The 21,040-nt window shown below is 40.0% G+C and overlaps 1 protein-coding gene across 4 annotated transcripts in view; it reads right to left on the reverse strand.

Moving 5' to 3' along the window:
- Positions 1-4,923: 4,923 nt before the first annotated feature.
- The window catches only part of dock1 (dedicator of cytokinesis 1), a 263,022-nt gene continuing 246,905 nt past the window's right edge, over positions 4,924-21,040 (reverse strand). For all 4 annotated transcript variants that reach the window (XM_028961081.1, XM_028961080.1, XM_028961083.1 and 1 more), the window contains 6 exons: positions 14,941-15,078; positions 13,574-13,716; positions 10,963-11,161; positions 7,957-8,104; positions 6,613-6,764; positions 4,924-5,694 (listed from right to left, as the gene is read on the reverse strand). In XM_028961081.1, the coding sequence (XP_028816914.1) occupies positions 5,599-5,694; positions 6,613-6,764; positions 7,957-8,104; positions 10,963-11,161; positions 13,574-13,716; positions 14,941-15,078 (876 nt within the window). In that variant the 3' untranslated portion in view covers positions 4,924-5,598. The remainder of the gene's footprint in view (positions 5,695-6,612; positions 6,765-7,956; positions 8,105-10,962; positions 11,162-13,573; positions 13,717-14,940; positions 15,079-21,040) is intronic.

Raw genomic sequence — 21,040 nt, forward strand, 5'->3', positions numbered from 1 at the left:
TCATTGCATCAGGGCACGGGTGGTTCCACTCAAGCCACTACCTGTGTGCAGGAAAACACGGCCACCAATATCACCCTGCTACTGAAGTGACAATATTTACTCAGAGCCAGAGGTCACTTTAACAGCCAGGCCATTCTATTAGCTTTTGCTGAACTTTTTCCCCATTAGCATCGGAAGACAAATACGGTTCTGCCAACAATCTGGTGCAGTGGCCAGGGACCACACATTACACAGGGAGCAGAGCACCGGTTGACTTTGTTACTGACGACTCCTTTTTTCTTTCTTCTGATAAAAGAAAAAGGTTCTCGCTTGTAAGCCAGTTTTACGATAGCGGGTTTATTTATTATTATGCGCCGCTAATAAACCGGAGGCTGGTACTTAATCGAAAATAAGCGGATTCTATTTTACGAGTGTGATTATTTCTAAGGAAGTGAAGTAAGGCTGTCACTAAAGCAGCTAATCATCGCAGTTGTCAATATTACTGTTAAATCATGGTGTTACCTTTATCTGTTTAATCCAGGCTTGCACTGTGATTGGCTGAGAGGCATTTTGCCAAAAAAAAAACAATTTTCTGGGCTTTCAAAGACTATGAGAATTTAAGACAGTTTATGGACAGGGTGAACACTCCACATCATTCAACCGTTGTTCATATCGGGCTGTTGGATCATAACCTTCACTGCCACCAAGTCCCACAGTGCTGTGTATTCTACAAATACTCAAAGACAGCAAGGAACTAATTAAAAAAGAAAATTGTGTTTGGTGCAGCAACAGCAGTGCAGATTAATTATTTTCTCGTCCCTGCTGACAAACAAGTGGTACTAGTGGTGCAAAAACACATTTTATGGAAAATGATTTATGCCAGAGTGTAAACATGATGATACATTTTTGGGCAGGTAGTGCTGAGCAGTTTTCCTTGAATACTTTCCCACTGAGACTGGGCAACACACTCTCTATATGAGAATTGAGGATATGAGGATATAAACTCACATGACCATATGTGAGCTTCTGAACTGATCAGAAAAAATGACAGTGCCTCAGCACATGTGCATCATAGAAAAAATTACTTTTTACTTCCCAGATTGTGATTAAGACTTTTTTTTTTCCAAAGATTAGTGTCAACTACTGTTACATATGGATTAAATTGTCCATAGTTATAGCTAGCTATGTATACAGGGAGTGCAGAATTATTAGGAAAGTTGTATTTTTGAAGAATAATTTTATTATTGAACAACAACCATGTTCTCAATGAACCCAAAAAACTCATTAATATCAAAGCTGAATGTTTTTGGAAGTAGTTTTTAGTTTGTTTTTATTTTTAGCTATTTTAGGGGGATATCTGTGTGTGCAGGTGACTATTACTGTGCCTAATTATTACCCATTTCAATTATTTATTTTTACCAGTGAAGCCAATATAACATCTCCACATTCACAAATATACATTTCTGACATTCAAAAACAAAACAAAAACAAATCAGCAACCAATATAGCCACCTTTCTCTGCAAGGACACTCAAAAGCATGCAGCAGCAACCACAGCCTCCCAGACACTGTTCAGAGAGGTGTACTGTTTTCCCTCCTTGTAAATCTCACATTTGATGACCACAGGTTCTCAATGGGGTTCAGATCAGGTGAACAAGGAGGCCATGTCATTACTTTTTCTTCTTTTATACCCTTTCTTGCCAGCCACGCTGTGGAGTACTTGGACGCGTGTGATGGAGCATTGTCCTGCATGAAAATCATGTTTTTCTTGAAAGATGCAGACTTCTTCCTGTACCACTGCTTGAAGAAGGTGTCTTCCAGAAACTGGCAGTAGGACTGGGAGTTGAGCTTGACTCCATCCTCAACCCGAAAAGGCCCCACAAGCTCATCTTTGATGATACCAGCCCAAACCAGTACTCCACCCTCCACCTTGCTGGCATCTGAGTCGGACTGGAGCTCTCTGCCCTTTACCAATCCAGCCACGGGCCCATCCATCTGGCCCATCAAGACTCACTCTCATTTCATCAGTCCATAAAACCTTAGAAAAATCAGTCTCGAGATATTTCTTGGCCCAGTCTTGATGTTTCAGCTTGTTCAGTGGTGGTCGTCTTTCAGCCTTTCTTACCTTGGCCATGTCTCTGATTATTGCACACCTTGTGCTTTTGGGCACTCCAGTGATGTTGCAGCTCTGAAATATGGCCAAACTGGTGGCAAGTGACATCTTGGCAGCTGCACGCTTGACTTTTCTCAGTTCATGGGCAGTTATTTTCTACCTTGGTTTTTCCACACGCTTCTTGCGACCCTGTTCACTATTTTGAATGAAACGCTTGATTGTTCGATGATCACGCTTCAGAAGCTTTGCAATTTTAAGAGTGCTTGCATCCCTCTGCAATGTATCTCACTATTTTTGACTTTTCTGAGCCTGCCAAGTCCTTCTTTTGACCCATTTTGCCAAAGGAAAGGAAGTTGCCTAATAATTATGCACACCTGATATAGGGTGTTGATGTCATTAGACCACACCCCTTCTCATTACAGAGATGCACATCACCTAATATGCTTAATTGGTAGTAGGCTTTCGAGCCTATACAGCTTGGAGTAAGACAACATGCATGAAGAGGATGATATGGACAAAATACTCATTTGCCTAATAATTCTGCACTCCCTCTGTATGCAATAGTGGCTAGTAGAAATTTACAGGCGGCAGGCGTTACAGGCGGCAGTGTTGGCCTAGCGGGAAAGCAAGCGGACCTATAATCAGAAGGTTGCTGGTTTTTGCCCGAACTGCCAAGGTGCCACTTTTCTTTTTTTTTATGGTGCCGGTGAGGTCGGCTGACAAATAAAATTTGAAAAAGTTGAATTTTGAGGTGCCACTGATCAAAGCACTGTCTCCACACACTGCTCCCCGGGCAACCAATGCTCCCTAAGGTTGAAGGGTTAAATGCAGAGGACACATTTCGTTGTGTCACTGTGTGCTGTGCTTCACAATGACAATCACTTCACAGCAAGTGATTCTACTGCTTCTATGCAATAAATGTTGCACCCAAGATAACAGTTATGGCCTTGGCATATCTAATACACACTATATATAATACACACTGTATATAAAACCATACTCAGTATCTATTCTTCCCATATGTATATACTCTTGACACTTCACTTGTAATTCCTGCCCCTTATTGTATTGTTTTTGTATATTTGTATTTTCTGCACTATTTACTACATATATGTCTGCACTGAAAGACCTGCTTTTAATCTCACTGTACATGAGATCTATCTATTCTAAAATGTTTAAGCCTCATTCTATCCATGTACTGGTCTCTCTCCCTGGCAATAGATTTGCTCTTATCTGACTGGTTGTTGTACCAAAAGTGTTCTACCTTAATTAGCTTACTGTAACTACCGTAATCTTACAAATGTTTAATTATGTGATCATGATCCTCACATAAATGTGAGGTTATTAAAGTTATAAACTGTAGCCTGAGAAAAGACCAATGCTTGATAGGAAAATATTTCAGCAGTACATTAAATTATGCTAACAATAAATACAGATTTTCATTAGATAGTGTTCATTAAACACTAATAATCCCCAAGCAAAATGCACATTTAGATGCTTGTGAGATATTTTCAATTAAGTATTTTAAATTTAACTCTTACACCTTATTTATTATCCTTCTATCTTCTACCTACCTAACTGTTGACCAAATGCTGAATCCAAGCAGAAAAGGTTTTCCTTGAAGAATCTTAAATTAATCACCATCTTTTTCTTTTCTCAAACATTCATATTAACATAATATTGTGGTCTATTGTAATTAGACCATAAAGGTGATTTAATTACAATAGCTGGTTTGATAAAGGTACAACATTCCCACACGAGCAGATAACCAGAAGTAATATCTAATCAGTGGACAGTAGGTGGAGCTCTAGAAGAATGTGAATGTCTATGAAGAGCCGATCAAAGAGAACAGAAACAGCCATGGGAGAGACACACTCAGAAAATATCATTAAATCAGCAAATTGACTTTTAAGCTTAAAATGCTCAGCATACAACAGTACTAATCAATTTTCCTGTGGTTAATAATACATTACAGAATCTAATGTATATGTTTAATAATTCAGTCTTGATTCAGTGATTTGACCTTGGCCTTTGTGTTGCAGGCGGCTGGCAACGGGGCTGTGGCGTTTTTGGCCGTTGGGTCCCTGCTGGGGGTGAAACAGTAATTGCTCATTTCTCTCTCATTAATATCGGGCCTTTTGTGGACCGCACTGTCCCCAGACTCCTCTCACTCTGCACAGAGAATTTAATGAGGTCCGGTGCTCTGCCGCATCCTGGATGACTGACGCACAAATGCAGTCTCACTCACACAATTGAACTGGACATACACTCACCTAGAAGAAAAAACACCCAAATTTCCTGCTTTGAAGAGCCTCTCAAATATGAAATATTTTGCTTTAACCCCAGGCATGTTCATTTAGTCCTGAAAAATAACAAATCCAAAATTTGTGTCCATAACCCCACCCAACGTAACCCCTGGCACACATCATGATGTTTCATACTGGCAACTCAAGGATCGTGGGTTCAAATCCTGAACCTCCAAGGTCCCCTTGAGCAAGGTACTGTCCCCACATACTGCATGGCTATCCACTGCTTAGTAAGGTGATAGTAATGCAAAGGACACATTTTGTTGTGTGCATCACAATGACAAAGACAATAGCTTTGCACACTTGCCTATGAACCAGAAGACCCAGTTTCAAATCCCGCTTACTACCATTGTGTCCCTGAGCAAGACACTTTACTTCAAAGTTGCACCAGGGGGGGACTGTCCCTGTAACAACTGATTGTAAGTCGCTCTGGATAAGGGTATCTGATAAATGCTGTAAATGTAAACATGAACATTTATTTCTAAAACATTGACATGACACAGCAACACATACGCCTGGAGCCACATTAAAAATACATACCTTTAGAGAGTTTATTTCAAAGTCAGTAGTGAAGATGTAACAGCTGAATGTTACTGGAATTCAAAGTTACAGCAAACAATAACAAATTCTATACAGGGATTATATGATGGAGAATTAGTAGTTTACACTCCAAACAATGATTAAAAAATAAACTGTCCCTGTATATTAAAAAATCTAAAAAAGCCCTTTTTTGTTTATAACTGCCAGTTACTTCCATGTCATGTTAACAGAAAAAAACTTGATCATAAAATTCAACTTAAAAAAAAATTAATACAACAAATACAATAAAAATCATATATACAAACATCTGTACACCATGATATATTGAGAAAGCTCTTAAAAAAGGAAGTAATAGTAACGGCCCGCACCATCCTCAGTTTTATGGAGGTGGTTGTCATTGTTCTCTTGGTCAATTTAGAAAACAGCCATCAGTGGGGGGTTTTTAAGGTGGAGGAATGGAGGAGATCTATCACTGACAATAATGCGAGGAGGTTCCCTAGTGTAAGGTGCACAAATATGAAGAGGAGCAATCACTCATTCAGGACTTAATGAGGTATTCATCTTGTCAGAGTGGCAGAGAAGAACAATACTTTTTTCTCTTCTTTATTTCCCTCTCAAGAAATTAAGTCTTTAGGGGAGGCCAATTGTGTGCTTGCGTTTCTCACTGCACAATTCCTGAATCAATCGAGGTCTGTTTCCGGGTGGTCTTTGGGGGTGGTGGAGGAGGCGTCTTGCTCGGCAGAGGCGGAGGAAGATGCTGCGGGGGAGAAAAATGGGAAAGGAATTCAATAATGTACAATTAGCACAGCCCTCCCACACATCCCAGGAATTTGTGGCAGAACTGGATGGGAATCTGCTCGGATCTGGGATCTATTCTTGCTCTCTAATCCCAGGCCCTCGGCTGAATTTCTCTGCTTTATCCTCCACTGGCTTCATGATTAGAGCGGGGACTCAGGTTCTGTTCTCATTTCGGCGATGCTTCACTCTTCTCAGACTTTGGAAAGTGAGAAGTTGTATATGGATCCACGGAAAAGTCCAGGCAGCTAATTTACCCACTGAAAGGTGATTCAGTCTGCATCCTATACTCAAACACACCTGAAAACAGACCTGATAAAGGGTCTGACAGGTGGACTGCGATGTTGAGAAATGCGACTGATTTGGAATGAAAGTGAATGGGAGGAGGAGGCAGGGCGCTGTGTGTGTTTGTGTTACCCCATCAATCACACCCTGATTGCAAGAGCCAGCTAAGCAGACATCAATAACAGCACAGGGAGCCATGACTTTTCTGCACCTACACACACCTCTGTCTAAACACTGAGAGCTAAACACTCAGACTAGAAAGAGGCTGAAGAGTTGCAACAAGTGTGTGCGTGGTAGCATCTAATGTTAGAAAGAGGTGGAGTTGTCTATTGAGCTCAATTTTTTAAACTATTGTTTCGCAAGAGGGACACGTGACTTCCTATCACTTGTTGTGTATGTTGTCATAAAAGTGTAGTATAATCTGACATTAAACTAGCAGGCTGCAATTCTCTACATTAGGCAGACACCTTTGTCCAGAGCGACTTGAAACGTGCCTTTAAGTACCATCAGTGTAATCAGTTCTGGAGGTCCTGTAGATCCTTAATGTGAGATTAATCAACAGTGCAGTAAAATGTGAGTGTAAATGGTTGTTTACCCTAAGATGGGGTGGAGGCGGTGGTGGGGTGGTGGGGCTGTTCAGCTCAGAGCTGTCTGTCAGGTTCCCGTAGTCGCCCATGCTGCCCTTCAATGGCAGCGGGGGTGGGACTTCCCCTTTCTCAGCACAGCCCATCCCATTCAGCTCCAGACCTGTCAGTCAATGAAAAAAGTCAGTCCACAGTCGTCAAGGCACAAGAAGCTGTACCTGATCGCCACAGATACGCCCAGAAACATCAAACACTCTCTGACATGCGAAGTGGCTGCTGCTTATCATCTGATCTGGCTCTAGTCCCCACAGACTGGTGCATGAGCTGGAATATGACTATGATGACACACCATGTAACATCTACATCAACATCACACACAGAAGAGTAACAAAGTTAACAGAGGGAAAGAACATGAATGAAAAGGATGAAAAGAGAGATAGAGCGGAATTGATTTAAGAGTAGAAACACAAAGACTGACCACCAGGGAATGAATAAAAAAAAAAAGAAATAGGAGGATGAGAGGCACAGCAGTCTTATATACCTATTGTCTAACTGCAGAAAATCTGAAAATAAAATAATTAAACAAATTACTTCCACCCGAGACAAACAATAACTTTCAAATTGCACAAACTGAAACTGTGTATAGAGAATATGACTAACATAAATGAAAAGTTATGGTCACATTAGGTGGCTTTTCAAGTAATTCAAATATATGATGTCTGGATGGAGTAGGAATGGCTTGTCATAAAATGCAAGAACACATTTTCTTCATGTTACAATCAATCACATGAAAAGTTTTCTTTTGTGCCATTCTGCATTAGAAACATAACTACAACCCCTCACCTTTAATTTACAATGTAAGTGATTCAGTCAAGCATTTGCAGGAGAAAATTAGGACATAATTTCTCCCAAAAGATCAAAAACCCACTGAGTTAATTGCATCTGTGGAGTGTGTGTGTGTGTGTGTGTGTGTGTCCAGTCCATCGTCTGTATTGGCGTTCAGTCCTGCTGCTCATGGCAGGGAAAGATTACATTTATTTATTTGTCTACAACAAACATTATTCTATAATGCCATAAAATTAATAAAACATCAGAATAAATTATAATACACTGAATTATAACTGACCTAATACTTGATTCTTATTGGCTGTGAGGTGAGAATTGAAAGCATGTAAAGCAATGGCAGTTCTTACTTAATTAACGCAATGCATTATAGTTGAAGTCATCCATAGTAACCTGCTAAAAGAGCTCCAAATCTGGGCTGAGATGAGCACACAAACTGGTAGACAAGTTTAGGGGAACCAGTATAGTGCAAAGGCCAAAATGAAATGCTGAGAGAATGTTCTAGAACTTACTGGAGCCTGTGTGGAGGCTGAAAGACAGCTTGGTCCGGGAGGCGATGGGTGGTGGAGTCTGGGGGGCCGGGGAGACAGACAGTCTTCTGTCACCAACCAGTGGGTTTATTACCTGACTCTTTGGCCTCTGAGGCCGAAGTGGGCTGATCTGTGGACAGTGAATGGACAGACAGAGAGGAGGTCAGTGTTGGTCAGTTTACTAGAGACTGCAGATCCTGTGCCGCTTCACAAACAGCTACAAAATTGAGAGAATGTGAAACTTTAGGCAGAAGGCAAAATATATTACAGTCCCCTGCTCATATTGTATGGGTGGAGTTCAATCTGAATAAAGTTACTGAAAAGCTAGTGTGTGAATATCCTGACTTGGTTGTGATAAAATTGTGCTCACTCATTCCGTGTGTTACACAGGAAACCTAAATTTGTGCCCCAAATTATTTGAATTACCATATGAAGGCTTCCATGAATATGTACGACAAATCATTTTACCAAATTATCAAACTTAAAATGACACAATTTGGCAACACCGGGTCTAGGATGACAACGCAGACAATGCATTTGAAATAATTTTCTGGGCTGTTACCTAAATTATAACAGATTATTGAAGATTGACAGATTAAAGTGTAGTGATTGTCACATGTGATACACAGCAGCACAGCACACGGTGCACACAGTGAAATTTGTCCTCTGCATTTAACCCATCACCCTGAGTGAGCAGTGGGCAGCCATGACCGGCGCCCGGGGAGCAGTGTGTGGGGACGGTGCTTTGCTCAATGGCACCTCAGTGGTACCTTGGCGGATCGGGATTCGAACTGGCAACCTTCTGATCACGGGGCCGCTTCCTTAACCGCTAGGCCACCACCGCCACCACCACTGTTTGTTTATTATTATTAAATAAATAAATAAACAAACAAACAAATGGATGGAACAACAGAAATGAGTCAATATCAAGCCTATGTGAAAGTGATACACAGCAAACACAACACATTGTGTGCATGACAAAATTTGCCCTCTGTATTTAACCAATTACCTTTAATGAGCAGTGGGGTAAAATTATTATCAGCAAATTATTATCATAATAAGTTCAGTTTATATATGTTATACTGTATTGTAGGGTGGTAGTAGCCTAGTGGGTAACACACTCGCCTATGAACCAGAAGACCCAGGTTCAAATCCCACTTACTACCATTGTGTCCCTGAGCAAGACACTTAACCCTAAGTGTCTCCAGGGAGACTGTCCCTGTAACTACTGATTGTAAGTCACTCTGGATAAGGGTGTCTGATAAATGCCTTAAATGTAAATGTATGTGCATCAGGCTTAATTAAAATATTCATACAATGGATCATATTTTAACTCTTAGTACTGGCTGTCATATGATAAACTTAACAGCACTCGTGTAGCTTTTAGACCAGTGACATTGGACCAGTGGGGCAGTGGTGGCCTAGCGATTAAGAAAGCGGCCCCGTAATCAGAAGGTTGTCGGTTCGAATCCCGATCCACCAAGGTGCCACTGAGGTGCCACTGAGCAAAGCACCGTCCCCACACACTGCTCCCCGGGTGACTGTCATGGCTGCCCACTGTTCACTCAGGGTGATGGGTTAAATGCAGAGGACAAATTTCACTTTGTGCACCGTGTGCTGTGCTGCTGTGTATCACATGTGACAATCACTTTACTTTTCTTTCTTTCTCTTTTCTTGTTGTCCCATGCATCACACCATCTTGGTCATAAACATTATTTAATTAAAGTGTTGAACAGTTTTGACACCGGAATTTTAGTGTGGAAGTTTTGTTTTAACAGTTTTCTTTGTCCCATGCATCAAATGGCAAGTTTTCAAACTGATTGTATGGCTTTTGTCATAACTTTATATTGAACTAACCAGTAGTAAGGCATGACAAGTACTACATACACTTTACACTTATTCATAGTTCTGACCATTAGTTATTGCATAAAGAAACTGTTATCTAAATGTCCCATACATCACGTAGAGAATCGTCCAATACCTCTAAAGGTACATCTGCTGATTTTACAAAGAAGCTGGAAATTCTGGATTCCATTCGTTGTTTGATCATGTCAATATATATTTACAAAAGCTACAGACTGTAGCACAGAGGATTCAAGGACAAAAGCACTTAATACAGAGAATCATTATAGACTTGCACACACGCATCAGAGCCGACATCAGAATTGACAGTGGAGCTGTGAAAACAGCATTGATCTTAGGCCTGGTCAATCCGAGGAGAGAACTGAGACTGGCAGTTATAAAGATTGTGTGGAACGCTCCATGAACCTGTGTCAGGAAGAGACAAAGGCCCTGGACGTAGGCGGGGCAGCACGAGGAATTGTGCCAACACACAAGATTCTCATGCCGCAAAGTTTCCATCTGACAAAAGTGTCGCTCTGAGATAATTGGCATCAAAGAACCAGGGACTCGCTTCTATGGCTGAAACTGTACAAAACTCAGATCTAAGATGTCAGTGAATCAATTTCTACCCATAATACTGTGTGTGTGTGTGTATGTTATGTGATGAACTTTCAAAAAGTGAGTGAGCCTTGTTCCACATTGCATGCCTTGTAGCCATTAGGGTGACCTGCTGAAGTTCCCAGCCAATAGCAGCCACCCACTCATCACACTCAGAACAAAACACTTTTTTTGTCACTTTTACGACAAAAAATAAGTAAAAATCAGTTTACATGCTGAAAATATTACAGTAATTATGAATGTACTTTTTGACCTCTGAGTTTTTCTCATAACCAAAATGTTTCAGAATGAATGGGAACCGCGTACATGTGAGCGTCGAGCGCATGACTGGAATATCAGTGTAAATGTATCAGCCTATTTTTCAGATGCAGTGCAGTTTGAAAAAAAAAAATTTGTGTGAGTGGGTAACGTACGGCTCTCCAGGTTACGTTGTCATGGTTATTGTGGAATCTAGTGAATGAGTCTGTTTAGAGACGGTGAAAGCACCGTGTGTTTAAATGAAAGCGAAACGCTGCTGGTCTGTCTTACTGTCTCTGAAAGTATGACTGCCTCAGCTGGCTGGATAGTGATCTCCGCCGTCTTCAACTCCTTATCGAAGATCTCCTGGTGTTTACTGTTCCTCTTCTCTTTTTTCTTCTCTTTGCGTTCCTTCTCTGGTTCCTCACGGTCCAGTCTGTCCTGGGACTTGTAGTACACTTTTTTTGGCAGGAGAGGCTCTAAGGCAAATCTGTAAATTGACATAGTAATGAGGGAACAAGTGTAGTGAACCAAGCACAGACGTACCAAGTCTTTAAAACAACAAAAAAACCCACACACCCTTAAAAGGGACTAAAGCAAAGAGAAATATTCACCTGACATTTAGACCAACTCGACCAAAAAAGAAAGAAAGCAAACCTTGAGATATCTATAGCTCCAGATACCATGGCAACCTGCTACCTCGCACTCTGGCTGACTTTCAAGGGTCCCTACTTATGCAGTACGCTAATGAGGCCATGTTTCCATCAACACCTTTCCAGGTCCCTCTTATATTCTTTATTAGATTTTTTTAGGTTGATGTTTGCTCCTTGAGAAACCCCATTAAAGTTAAAGGTGACTGTCAATCTCCAGCGTGTGTGTGGGTGAGAGAGTTTGTGTATCTTTTCAAAGGTGTGGATGTTCTTCAAAGAGGAATTGATACCTCGCGGGACCAGGATCCTGCATCCCTCTCTCATTAAGTGCCATCCTAGTGGCTTTGTATCAGAGGTGTGAATGGCAGAATTACCCTTCGGCTGCACTCTCGTGATTACAAAAATAAAAATGCAAAGTAACTAATTGATCCTTCAGCATCACCGGCATGCATCAGCAGGGAGTTTGATTATGCTGCTATTATGCACCCGCCCACTTTTCAACAGACAGACAGCTAGTAACTGGCAGAATATAAAGTACAGGGCAAATGTTTGAACACACCTTTTCATTCTTTATTTTCATGACCATTTACATTGGTAGATTCTCACCGAAGATATCAAAACTATGTAGAACACATGTAGAAAATTTGTTTTATATTCTAGTTTCTTCAAAATAACCACCCTTTGCTCTGATTACTGCTTTGCACACTCTTGGCATTCTCTCGATGAGCTTCAAGAGGTAGTCACCTGAAATGGCTTTCCAACAGTCTTGAAGGAGTTCCCAGAGGTATTTAGCACTTTGCCTTCACTCTGTGGTCCAGCTCACCCCAAACCATCTCGATTGGGTTCAGGTCTGGTGACTGTGGAAGTACATAACTCCACATGTGTTCATTCATAGTTTTGATGCCTTCAGTAAGAATCCATCTATGTAAATGGTCATGAAAATAAAGAAAACACATTGAATGACAAGATGTGTCCAAACCTTTGGCCTGTGTACTGTATATATAAAAATAATTCATATTAAAATATATATATATATATATATTTAAAGCTAACCAGATTAATGTAAATAAACAAGTTTGCACTAGTTAGTTATCTTGAGGAAAAGCAAACAACCGTTCAAACTGGTGTGTAGTATTATTTGTCACCCAGAACTTGTTTTCATAAACTTTACATAAACATAAACTTTAAAAATAGATGATTCCATATTGATTATGTTTAGCTCTCAGAAACCATACTTCCTCATTCTTGATGATTTAAATATGCTTTGTCAAGTATCTCAGGCAGTTTCCACATATCTTATTATTTTAACTCCAGATCCTCACAAAATGCATCAAAACACACACAAAACTGCTGTATTTGCTTGTCACAATTGCTTAATATATTTAAATGAGATTTAGGCTCTTCAATATACATATCCTCAAGCCTTCAGTCTCTGGGCTCTGCCCATCTCTATTTTTCTACTGCAGTTGTTTTCTGTCTGCTTTATCTATTTATTTAAAAGTCCTGAAGACGGCACTGAGAAAGTCCATGGTTACCTGTGAGGCTTGCCCCCCGAATGGTATGTAACAACATTCCCTGTAAATGTCATTTAATGAATGTGAAGTTCATCACAACAACCATCACAGCATGTTTCACAGATTCACTGCATTTTTTCCAGCAATTTTTGGACACAATTGGAGTCTAAATGCTCCAAGAACCTTTTCAAGCAGTCAAAGTGAATGTCAATACACTTGACACACTTGAGCCTTTGTGGTTAATAGTCTGTAACAGATAATTTAAATATTGAAAACCAGTTCGTTACATCATTTCTGCAGTTTCTTTGTAATTAAATCTGTTATTTGTTTAAAAGCAAATCCAAGTGTGTAAAATATTTTAAATCGTCTGGTGTTTAATTTGTGTAATTAGTGTTTAGATTTAAAGGGCCACATGCTTGAACTAATCACGGGGTGGAAAAGCCTTACAGGAAATACAATGGGTGTCATGGTGCTGTTTATTGTTGTTGCATCCTAAATGGAGCACATATTAGCCAGAAGCCCCCTCTGTGGTGTCAAATTATTCACACTTTCAAAAAGCATAGAAGCATTTAGAAGTCATTAACTGGCGCCTGTCACCAAAACCTACATCGTATGTCACTGAGAAAAAGCAACAAAACAACCATTACAGACTCAAAAATGAGGCAACAACGGGAAAACGTAGGAAGTGCAGCCGGTGCTGACCTAAGTGAAGCACAGGCCGTTGCCATGGTTACTCACCCGTCGGAGCCAGGCCTGGATGGGGAGTTGTCAGAGGAGATGGACGTGACTGAGGCCACAGAGAGTGGCCGCTGAGAGGAAGGCATGGTGAAGGAACGAACCATCGAGCGGGGCCTCTGCCCACGACGCTCATCGGTCATCGACTGTTTTTACACACACACACACACACACACACACACACACACACACACACATGAATGTGGGCAATGCACATAAATACATAAAGATATCATTCCCTATACATAAATGAAATTGTGTACATGTACACACACATTCAGAAAATAAAAACACACACACACATACGATTTATAAAAGCTTACATAACTGAATCTTCAATAGCACCATCTATCACTACTGAGCAGAAAATATGGGTCATAAGCAACAATTCAGTTGATGAAAACAGGCTTGCAAGGACATTCCAAGAAAACCCGAGCCACAGGAGAAAATGAACAAATGAACAGTGGTAAGAATGATGACTGTGAGGTGTGAGGAACGCCCTTGGTTAAGAGATTTAAAAAGAAAACTTGAAAGATGAATATCAGTGCTTGTTTGGTGGAGTGGGAGGCGGCTGTATGGCTCCTGGCCTTCCTGCTCCCAACTGTTGATGAGGAATTTGTCAAGCTGAGTGACCCAATCCACCCAAGGGGGGAGAAGGAGAATGGCCGCCGATCTTCATCTCAGTCGAGGCGCAACGTGATCATTCCTCCCACCGAATGATCAATACTGGCTACTGGTCGTCCCCAGAGTGGCTCTGCTGGTCTCACAGTTCCTTCTCCAATTAAGAGCTGCGTGTCAACAAGTGCGGCAGGGCCGCTTGAGGGCCGGTGAAAAATGGAGAACAAAAGACTGTGGGGAGAAGCTCAACTTTACAAGGATAAGTTTTGGGAGGGGGACAAGGTAGCGAGTGCTGAAGCCTGCTGATTTACTTCTTTATTGCTGCACAGACTTCAAAGCGCTAACAGAGCCAATCAGAATGCACCACTCTGGATGGTAGATATGCAATGGTAGGGAACTGGCCTCACTGTGGTCCTATCAGGCCTGAAAAATTAATTTTGCATCCATACTAGAAAAAGCTAATCATGAAAGCTTTCGCCACTCGACTCTTGATATTTCTTTCCTCATGGTAATAAAGTTCATTTTGAGGGTGCTGTGTAAGGTTCATATATGTCAGTCACTCGTTTGCCAATGAAAATGTCTGAGCTGATCATTTTCTGAGCATAACAGAGCTCTGCTTTCAATGCAGTGAACAAGAATTTGATGCACTGGAATTGGTATTGAAATTGATATTTGTGAAAATCAAAATCCTTTCCTGTTGTAAAGGGAATCAAAAATGACAAGTAATGTCATGTGGCTGAGGAGAGTCTCACCAGGATCCTTGCTCCATACTGCTTCTCCACCTTCTCCCGCAGCTGCTTGAAGCACGCCTCCAAGCGCTCATGAAAGGGCCTGAGGGCCTCTGTAACCTTCTCACCATGGATACGCACTCCCTCCGCCAGATATGGGATCTGGAAAAGAGAAATGGAAGGAGATGCTAAGATGTAACATCGACACTCTTCAGTAGTCGAACAGTAGAGTAAACAGTACAACCTAAAACTGGGCAAAAGAACAATAAAATATGAATTGTAATGAGGATTGTGGATGGGACAAACATGTATCATGATGCTTCCTTTGGTGATGAATTATTGATATGCTGGTGTCCAGAATTGATGCAAATTACATCAGTATGCTCAAATTCTTAAATCTGTGTGGAAAGACAGACTGAAGGAAATATTCACTCACACACCAGTAATATTAAAAAATACTGTGCAGGTTTCTTTATTGTTCCAAAATTGCTGTGACAGCTGTTTAAATATATAGATTTTTTCTTTTAAAATTGCACTTTGAAATACTATTTCTTTTTCAGATCGTTCAGATATCTTTTTCAGTACTGTATATTGCAATATATGAGTATATCCGCCAAAAGTACTGTGATATGTATATTAAGACAATGAGTGTGACTTTCATGCCTAATCATGAATATGCATATAATCAACAATTTCTGGTGTATTGTGATGTTGCCTAAAACCTTACTGCCTTGCATCATTCTGTCAGGCTTTGAGTCTGATCATGTGACTGAATTTATACCAGTCACATGATCCATAAGTAAATTGAAAAATGACCAAGTATTAAGAAGTACTACCATAACCCAGACAAAAGTTGTCCGGACAGCCAGGCCAGTTGATCCGCTGTGATTAAGTACTAGCATTTACATTTACAGCATTTATCAGACGCCCTAATCCAGAGCGATTTACAATCAGTAGTGACAGGGATTACTTAGGGTTAAGTGTCTTGCTCAGGGACACAATAGCAGTAAGTGGGATTTGAACCTGAGTCTTCTGATTCTTAGGCGAGTGTGTTATCCACGAGGCTACTACCACCCTTTAGCATATACTAGCATAAGTCCTAGTATAAGTATCAGGGCTATTATTGTCATACCATGACATCCTTTTATATTGTGTATATAAAGTGAAACAAGTTGTATTTGTTTCACTTTATATGCACAATTACAGTATAGTTGTTTTTAACTGCCTGTCTTAATTTTAGTCTAGTCTTTGCATCAAGTGGTCATTTTAGTTTTTATTACTTAGTCACATCCATACTCATTATAGTCTAGTCATGTTTCATAGGACAAAAAGTCTGAACATTTTTGTCTTATTTCAGTCAGAATATTTTTGTCTAATTATAGTCAATTAAAAACCGATGACATTTTTGTCTAGATTTAGTCAATGAATATTATATTTTAATATTTTTTTAGTAATGCAATTCTATTTAACCCAGTACTTAGTAGAAAAACTATTTAACCCAGTACTTAGGAAACAAAAACATACATTTATTTTAGTTTCCACTTCATTGTAAAGAAAACGTGACCAAAGGTCAATTGACATCTTGTCTCATCAAGTCACAAAGGTTTGTTGACTTAGATATTTCTTCAAAAATGACGTTGACGAAAACAACACTAAATTACAACACTAAATCTAAAATGGTAGGGAAAGTCACCATTGAAATTCAGTCTTTTTCTTTCTAGTTTTGGCTGGTTTGAGTTCAGTGAAAATCTATGGCAACAACATTTCCATACCAGATTGACTGACCCACTATGGCAAAAGAAACTATATTATCTTGTGTGCGTGTGTCCATGCACAGCAGAAAGAATAAAAAAAACGAAGTGGCTTAAGATAAGTAAGCAGATCCTCTACGGAACAACCTCTCCTTGATGAATGGCCTGCTGTACACTATGTATCATTCTGGATGGTGGCCGAATCAACAGGGAAATCAGAGCCAGCTTGGGAACAGGAAGGTGATTAGTCAGCAAACTGAGCCTTGTGTGAGGTGAACAAAGTTATGGAATTTTGGTACGTGGGTTCTACAATAGGCTGACTAGAGTGAAAACAAGAAACCATGAACAAGTGTTCTGCTCCAAGGCCTGGAGGGGTGTTCCAGAAGGATAGGTAAAATGCAGCAGATGTAGATGTAGAAGCCGGAAGGACAAAAACACAAGACTAGAACAGAATAGATTTGTCCATGGCATCAATCAAGCAGAGTGTTCTTTTTCCATTCTTTTTTTTATAAAAAGGGTTTTCGAAGCTAGGCAGATCCCTCAGCCAAAACGCCCACATATGGATTAAACGCAGCACTGTGTTCTTCAAGCCCAATTCACAGCCAAGGTTCTCAAAAGAAACAGAAGAGGTAGTTGTGGTGAAGCCCAGATGTAGTGTGTGATCGGCAAACCCCTGCCAACCCCTCAGTCCAAAAAAAAAAAAAAAAAAAAAAAAAAAAAAACACACACACAGATGAAGGCAGCCAGAAGGAGCTTAAATCTCTCTGTCTAAACTAATATTAAGACAACTGGTGCTATTGCTAGCAAGGAGTCCACAGGATTTACATAAATTGATTGGTAATTATTTGTATCTTAATGAAGAGAAGAGAAACTAAAATCATTTTTATATTTTTAAAGTTTAAAATGGGAGAAGCCTAATGACTAACTCAAACACTGCTTGCCTATTCTTGATGATTTCCGCCTATCACATCTACAAATGTTTTTAAAGATTGTTTTTTGTTCTTGTCTTTTACACTTACACTTGCAAACAAGCCCCATACTTGGTGTATAGTGTCCCAATAAAAATAAGACTTAAAAGCACAAAAATCTGAGTGGATAAATTTGTTAACAAGATTACTCAAACTTGATTGCAGTCTTCCACTGTATTCATGCTGTTGGTGTTCATATAGTGTTCGGTGTCTAATTTACCTATGAATTATCTTGGACTAAAATCTCTCAATGTGACAGCAGCTAAGAAGAAATTATAATTTCATGTCCTCCTCTGCACCTCTCACATGTGGGGTTCCACAGGGCTCAGTTTTAGACCCTTTTCTTTTTTCTCTCAATGTGCTCCCATTTGGTTCCATTTCATTCCACTGCTATGCGGACAATAACCAGATTCATGTTCCTCTCAAAAAGATGGATATGTAGTCTGAGACTTTGGCTCAAGTTTCTTGATTACATAAACGTTAACAAAAAAATAATAATACAAATGACAGAAGAGATTGTTTTTAGTGGAACGTGTTGTTCCTGTGCAAGATAATTAACCCTGAGTGTTAACTATGTAAGGGAACTCGTATGTAAGATGTGACGTTGCAGAGCCATGACGTTTCTGCACCTTTGTTTTGCGTAGAGGTGTGAAAGCCATGTGTTTTGCAATACCCCGCCCTGCCTCTGTCTGCCCCAGATGGGAGACACCGGGGGCAGGACAAGACAGAAACAACTAATTCTGATTGGTCTGTGACAACTTCCTGTGGGTCAAATGTATAAAGGAATGTTCACGTATGGTCTGGGGACTTCCATTTTCTTTTTCATTGGGAGCTGAGGGGAATCTTCCCATCAGTACCTGAGTCTTTTCTATTTACGTATTTTTCTAATGGCTTTTCTCTCTCTTTCTCTCCCTTTTCACATTCTTTTCATTTTGGTTTTCTCTGCAACATTGGTACCTTTTTTTTTTTACATACAATATTCACTGTTCATTCTTTTAAACTCTATTGTGCCATGCCTCCTTCTGCCAGGTAACATCAGGTTGGGGTGGTTTTTAATACAGTGCTTTTGAGTGTAGAGAGAGAGTTTTTATTCAATTCTCCACAGTTTTACAAATGGTGACCCCGACGTGATACCTTTGTTCGGATATGGATCTGCGACCGTAAGTCATTTTTATCTGAATTTTACTGCATAGCAAGGAATAGAATCTCTGTGCTTTAAATAAAAAGGATCTACATATCCTAAAAGGCCCGGGACCGTAGAAACCGAGGCATTTCTAAATCCAGATCCACACCGACAATGTATAAAATGAAAATGGACTAAAGACTGTATCACTTACAATGTGGCATGTAGATATGGCTGGCACAATAGATGAACTCACAAACCAAACTGTAACCAGTAATAACAAAGATTTGTGACATTTTAGATTACCGGTATTACATTGTCCCATGGTGAACAATTTGATAATAACTGACCAGGGATTGGGAATTTCACAGTTAAAATTCATAGTTTACAGTTTAAATTCATGTTCAGTATGCTCAACATGTTTAGGATCAGAATTTGTATTTATGTGAAACAGTTTTTCCCTCTGAACACCTCAACATCTCAAATAGTAACTTTTAGTGATAAAAGTGTAGTTCTCTAATTACATGGCAACAAGCGGTACTTTTTATTTGTATTTAATTTTCCGGCCACTGTTGTTGATTAGACTCAATAAGTCGATGCAAATGCGCAGAGCTATGAATTCCCTGATATCATTTTAAGCTTCTGACTATATTTACATATCTTTGTGTTACAATATCTGATCATTGTTGTCATTTGTTTTTAGTGTACAATGGACCATGTTTTTCTACATGTACAATCTGTATGCAAAACTACAACCTAACAGCCATGTGTTTTGACCTATACCAACCAGTGTCTGCACTGACTGGTGAAACTCACAATGCATATTTGTCAACTTTTAAGAAAGATTGAATTAAAGGGAGTTGGTTGAACATGTGCTGCACTGCATACTCCTGAACTTAATAATTGCTAAAAAAAAGGCCATGTGATGTGTGCAGCAACACTTTGCTTCTTCCCTTCGGTTTGTCTCAAGACTTGTGCTTGTTCAGCCCTTGCATCACTTCAGATTATGCCAGCCCAAGATCAAATGATATCGATTGCAACAAAGCCTTCTGAATGACTGTAAGTAAATAATGCACAAAATACATCATGTCCAGATAATTGATGCATGGAATGCCACCGGTCTTAGTGAATCACCCCCCCAGTGTAGGCAGGCAGACACCACCTCAACATATGAGTGAGAAGGGGAAAGAGCCAAAAAAACGCTGATGTAATGTCTCGTAATCTAATGCAACTGCTGCAAAGTTTGAAACAATCATCTCTTGGGCCCTGCAGGACTTCTCCTCAGCAAGCGAGAGTTTAAGCTAATAAATTGTCTACTCATGGTTTCAAGGTTTCACTTTCCAAGCCAAAGAAAATAGAGCTATGGAAATATATATATCTAAAAATATATAGTTAAAAAAAAAAAAAAAAGGATGTCAGAGAAATCTGATGTCTGCAAGCAGCAGCGAGACGTTACCAGTGCAGCTCCTCAGTCGAGCTGTGAATATGAGGAAAGATTGGATTTCCCAGGATATTAAGAGGGCCTCGCCTTCACAACAGGGATTTTCTTCTAAGAGCTGGAGGAGAAGCGAGACAGAAGCAAGAAAGAGAGAGAATGATCTGGCAGAATGATCACATGTCTCCAGGGAAACCCAGAGAGTTTTTTTCTTTTAAGGCAGCAGAATGATATAATTCTGAGTGGGGGTGGCATGGCAACTGAGGCCTGGCAGGTGACTTGAGAGATGTGATGGTTTAATGCGGTCGCATAGACAACAGACTTTCCAGGTCTGCCTGGACAAGGAGAAAAAATGGCTCTTTCATCTATTGTCCTGCCAGATTCAGCCCTGTTGCAACCTCTGTTAGTCTGTAGGCCGGGTTTAACAAGAGCAACAGTGTGGCCTGATGAATCCATCATGTATGTTGGTTTTGTGATTTTATCATTTACATTTTATCAGCAGTGCCTTTCTTTTATTCAGTCCCAAAGATTTTACTTGTCTGAATATATATAGACAGAGTAAAATCTTTCTTTAACATGGAAGTGGTCTTTGATTCATAGGACATAGGAAGAAAGGAATTTTACTTGTGATGCACAACACTAAGGCCCTGTCGACACATTTTTCTCTGAAATAGTAAAATTTCTGTCCGAAAATGGAGACGGTGTTTCAAGGGCCCCAGAATGCTTATTTTTTAAACGGGTTCCTAATTGAATTTCTCTTTGCCAGGTGAAAGTGCTGACATAATAGTGTCACGTAAGCCACCGTGTTCACACTTGTGGTCTGGGGACTTCCATAATAATTTACTGA

This window comes from Denticeps clupeoides, chromosome 2, assembly GCF_900700375.1.
Source record: "Denticeps clupeoides chromosome 2, fDenClu1.1, whole genome shotgun sequence".
NCBI lineage: Eukaryota > Metazoa > Chordata > Actinopteri > Clupeiformes > Denticipitidae > Denticeps > Denticeps clupeoides.